General features: G+C 49.2%; 1 protein-coding gene across 1 annotated transcript; it reads left to right on the top strand.

Annotated features, from left to right (window-relative positions):
* The first annotated feature begins 108 nt into the window (after positions 1-108).
* LOC126569094 (brahma-associated protein of 60 kDa-like) lies at positions 109-3,560 on the top strand. The gene is made up of 5 exons (XM_050225925.1): positions 109-517; positions 582-700; positions 1,038-1,244; positions 1,314-1,507; positions 1,607-3,560. Exons 3-5 carry the CDS (start codon positions 1,107-1,109, stop codon positions 2,871-2,873), a joined length of 1,599 nt encoding a protein of 532 aa, XP_050081882.1. The 5' UTR covers positions 109-517; positions 582-700; positions 1,038-1,106; the 3' UTR covers positions 2,874-3,560.
* The last annotated feature ends 1,241 nt before the right edge of the window (positions 3,561-4,801 follow it).

The raw sequence follows: 4,801 nt of genomic DNA, 5'->3' as shown, positions 1-4,801 counted from the left end.
CAATAATTTTTATACTTTATCGATTAAATAAATGAAAGAAACGAAAATTTGAGTTAAATCGTGGCAAAAGCCCAACATACTCTTGAACCCGTGCCCTTGAACCCGGCCACTGGTGTACCTGTGTGTATCTGTGTCGCGTGTGTGCGCTTCTTCGTTGTTTTGGTCTCCGGTTTTAGGTTAGAAACCCGTTCCGAGACAAAAATATCGCTGTAAAAAGTGAGAAACTTTTAGCATTTTTTTTTCTTTTTCGTGCGCTTTGAGAACAACTTGTGCTCCCATCGTCGTTCTCGTTGGAAAAGTTAACCCGGCAAGTGCAAAAGGCTTGGAAGAACCACAACCGAACCGCAGTACGCAAAGATCCACTACAAGACGGGCCTCATACAACAAAAAGGGACTCGAAATCTTGTTGCTACGCTGCGCAAACCAATCAACCGACTAACAATCAACGGTAGAGAACAACAGAAGTCTGCGACCAAAATTCGGGTGTTGCCAAACGAAACCATCGGAAACTGCACCGGTAAGCATTAAGGATCGTGGTTCTGCAAGGATCTGTTGTGTTACTGATCGATTTCTCCTTTCAGTCACGTCCAAGCAAGATCTTCTGCATTAAAATTACAAAAAGCCTTTTTATCTACCAAAGGAAACGAACACAGTGCACCTTATTGGCTCAACTCACATCCGGAGAATCCGTCTCCGACCAGTAAGTGTCTTCCATCAAGGAAATTAAACTCGGGATAGCAAATGTAAAAGTAGCAACACAGAGTCGGGGAAATATCGGAACTTATATTCATTTTGCTTGGGTTCCTATTGGGATAAAGGTTGAGAATTGTTCGAAGGGAACTGTTTTTTTTAAGGAGTAGCGAAGATCCAGTGAAACTTCCTGATTTTATGTCCTTAACTGCTCAATCCTCCTGCTTATATTCCGAGAAAGGTTCAATTTACTATTTTCCACCTATCGTACCCGTAGAAACAAATGTCTAGCGACGTCAGCCAGTCAAAGCTTTCTTAAAAATTAATCTAATCTCGATCAAATGTAGGTTCGGAACGTGTTCGCCACTGTCTATCTATATTAAAGCCGTGGGCCGCGTACTGCGAAGAAGGGTATTATGGCGCAACGGTTTATGCCTGCGGGTTCCTGCAACCCCCAACAGCAACAGCGGTACGGTGCTGGTGGCATCGGTGTACCCGGTCCCTCCAACGCAGCCGTGATGCGCCCGTACGGACCGGCGACCGCAGCGTTTGGGGTAGGTTTGGACGCTATGAAGTATAGTAGCCGCTCAGCTAATACTGATTGCGCATCCATTTCGTTCCAGGGCAGGGGAGGGTACATGCCACAACCGCCGATGGGTCACGGTTCGCATCCTGGTCCGCAATCGCACCACCAGCGTCCAATGCATGGCGGCTACCTTGGTGGTGGAGGTGGTGGAAGTATGCGTAGCTCATCGATGCCCGGCGGTTCCAGCAGTGGTAAACGGGGTGCCGATCGTAATGCGGCTCATCAGAAGCAGTAAGTAGCATGCCCGGCTCAGAACATTGGCATGATCTTCTCTTTCGCTCTATCTATACAGTTTTATTAAACTCTCGCTCTCTTTTCCGTTCACAACAGAAGCAGCGAGTATCAGGCGAAGCGCAGGAGAAAGCTGGCGGACAAAATTCTGCCGCAGAAGGTGCGTGATCTGGTGCCGGAATCGCAGGCCTACATGGATTTGCTGGCGTTTGAGCGGAAGCTGGACGCGACGATCACGCGCAAGCGGCTGGACATCCAGGAGGCCCTGAAGCGCCCGATGAAGCAGAAGCGCAAACTGCGCATTTTTATATCGAATACGTTCTATCCGGGCCGCGAGGATCGGCTGGATGCGGTGGAGCACGGGTGTCATGGTGTGCCGGTCGGTGCTAGTGGTACCCCCGGCGATCCTAGCTCGGTCGCCTCGTGGGAGCTGCGGGTGGAGGGTCGTCTGCTTGAGGAGGGTAAATCGGAGGCGGGCAAGACGAAGCGCAAGTTCAGCAGCTTTTTCAAGTCGCTCGTGATCGAACTGGACAAGGAGCTGTACGGGCCGGACAACCATCTGGTGGAATGGCATCGGACACACCAGACTCAAGAGACCGATGGCTTCCAGGTGAAGCGGCCGGGTGACCGCAATGTACGATGTACTATTCTGCTGCTGCTTGACTATCAACCGCTGCAGTTTAAGCTCGACCCGCGCCTTGCCCGGCTGCTCGGCGTACACACGCAAACCCGGCCTGTCATCATCTCTGCCCTGTGGCAGTACATCAAGACGCACCGGCTGCAGGACGCGCATGAACGCGAGTACATTGTATGCGACAAGTACCTGGAGCAGATCTTCGGCTCCCCCCGCATGAAGTTCGCCGAGATACCGCAGCGGCTCAGCCCACTCCTACACCCGCCCGATCCGATCGTTATCAACCATGTGATTGCGGTGGAGGCGGGTGCCACGCAGGACGGTAGCGCCGGCAACAAGCAGACCGCCTGCTATGACATCGACGTTGAGGTGGACGACAGCCTCAAGCAGCAGATGAGCAACTTTCTGATGAGCACCGCTAGCCAACAGGAGATTCAGACACTCGACAGCAAGATCCACGACACGGTAGAAACGATCAACACGCTCAAGACCAACCGTGAGTTCTATCTTAGCTTCGCCAAGGAGCCACACACGTTCACGCACCGCTGGATTGTGTCGCAGACACGCGACCTCAAGGCGATGACTGACGTGGTGGGTAACCCGGAGGAGGAGCGGCGCGCCGAGTTCTACTACCAGCCGTGGACACAGGAGGCCGTGTCGCGCTACTTCTTTACCAAGGTCAACCAGAAGCGGGCGGAATTGGAGCAGTCGCTCGGCATTCGGAACTCCTGAAACAACACCTTCGGGTGGGGGCTGGATGGTCCGTGCTGTAGTACAGTGTCGCGTTTCGCTTTCTTTCCCTCCCAACAGCATTTTAATTTTGGCATTAAACTAAGTAGCTACATTAGTACATTCTAAAGTACCCATACTAAGCCGCCCATCCTGCACTTCTCACTCGCGATCGCGATCATGTATACGTTAGGCTCACGTGCAGCTTTTAGGTAACGCGACTCTCACCTGACATGGCAGAACCGGGCGTTCAACGGGCGATGAATTGTGCATTTTATTTCGTGCTTAAATCTCGTTGTAGTGTGTGGAACAGCGCCATGCCCTCCCTCCCTGTCCCTGTTCCTGTCTTTGGTGCCATCCTATTGGGAGCCGTTGGCCGTTATAGTTCGTAAGACAGCGGGCGACCAATCTCCAAGATCCCAGCATCGTGTCGCGGGACCAATCTTGAAGAAAAGCGCGCCCTGCAACCTTTAACCAAATTAACCAACCAGATCCTCATAACTCCCTCTCCCCGGGTTCGTGGTATTTGTGGTTTTCTAAGCTTCTTTTATTTTCCCCCTCACCGATTTAGTGACAAATAGAAAGTGCAACAAGTGGCCTCGAAACGTTTCGTCGCTCCTACGCGGAAGCGAAAGAAACATACAAAGTTTAAACAGATTTCCATTTTTAGAGTCAAATAAAGTCCTGAAAGATTCAAATAAATTTCTTTGGTGTCGATTGAGGAGTTTCCACACGCTTTGGGCACGATTTTATAGCACAAACCCTGTGTTTGACCCCTTCCACAGCGCCAATCACTTTCCGTTTCAGAAATGGCTCGCTTTCATTCCGTTTAACCCGCGCCGAGTGATCGTGCTGCATCGATGCCATTTGCAGAAACATCAACGCATTTCTTCTCTCCACCAAGCCGGCTGGCTAACTGTTCCACGTGTCTATTGATCATGTGTAGTTGGAAGTAGCATCATCTTTTCTAAAACTTACAATTGTTTTTAAAACTCTTTTTTAAAACAATTCTCTCGCAGTGCGAACCATTTCCTGTCTCTGACTAGCTTGGTTTTGGTGGGTTGGGTATGGTGGAGCATTCCTGACTCCTGATTGCGATGCAGGTCCATTGCAGATATCACAAATACGTGTGGAAAGTGCGAGTTGCTTCGGTTGAAACAGCGTGATTTCTTTGCGATACCATCGTTTTTGCTACTTCGTTTGGGTCGTATTTTGTTATCCGAAATCGCTGACTCGTAATTTGCCAATATCTGTGTAACGGTTCCCATCCCCAAGCTCAGCGTAGGGAGGAGCGCGAATCAGCGCATATGATCAGCGCTCCGGGGTTCCTCAAGGCAGTGTTTTGAGTCCCCTCCTCTTTACTACCTCATATACGCCGATGACGTTAAGTTTTTCCTTCCGGTTTTCAACTTTGACGACGCCCGCCCCCTTCATCTTCCACCATCGAAAGCGTGGAAAAGGTGCAACGGCGGTTCATCAGGTTGGCGGTCCGCAGAATCTTGGGGCCCCTAAGCCGACCTGAACCCCTTGCTAGGGTTCTAGCCATTTGGTTAATTTTGTAAATCCTTTCTTTAGTTCTGTTGTAACTTCTCATTTATTTTTGGCTTGTTATTTTTTTCGTGATTGTTGATACCATACCATACATATAGATTGTTGATAGACATACGGCAACATAATGGCTAGTAATTTGTGGTCATACATAGCATCAGTGAAATATATTAGCTTTTTTGTGCATATCAACCAAGGCTAATAGAATTGCATTCCTATCGTGCTCAAATCCATACGATTTTTATTCAATTCTTCAGCCAAATCATATGAAAAAAAAAGTGTCGCATGTTACAATCTTCTCGGATATTTCTTCCCTCAAATCCGAAACAGTAATTCCTAAGTTGCTTTTGGGAACGGTGTTTCGATCACAACCAATATATACA

Source organism: Anopheles aquasalis, chromosome X, assembly GCF_943734665.1.
Source record: "Anopheles aquasalis chromosome X, idAnoAquaMG_Q_19, whole genome shotgun sequence".
Taxonomy (NCBI): Eukaryota; Metazoa; Arthropoda; class Insecta; order Diptera; family Culicidae; genus Anopheles; species Anopheles aquasalis.
The sequence above is the reverse complement of the archived record's forward strand: the minus strand, read 5'-3'. Positions and strand labels throughout refer to the sequence as shown.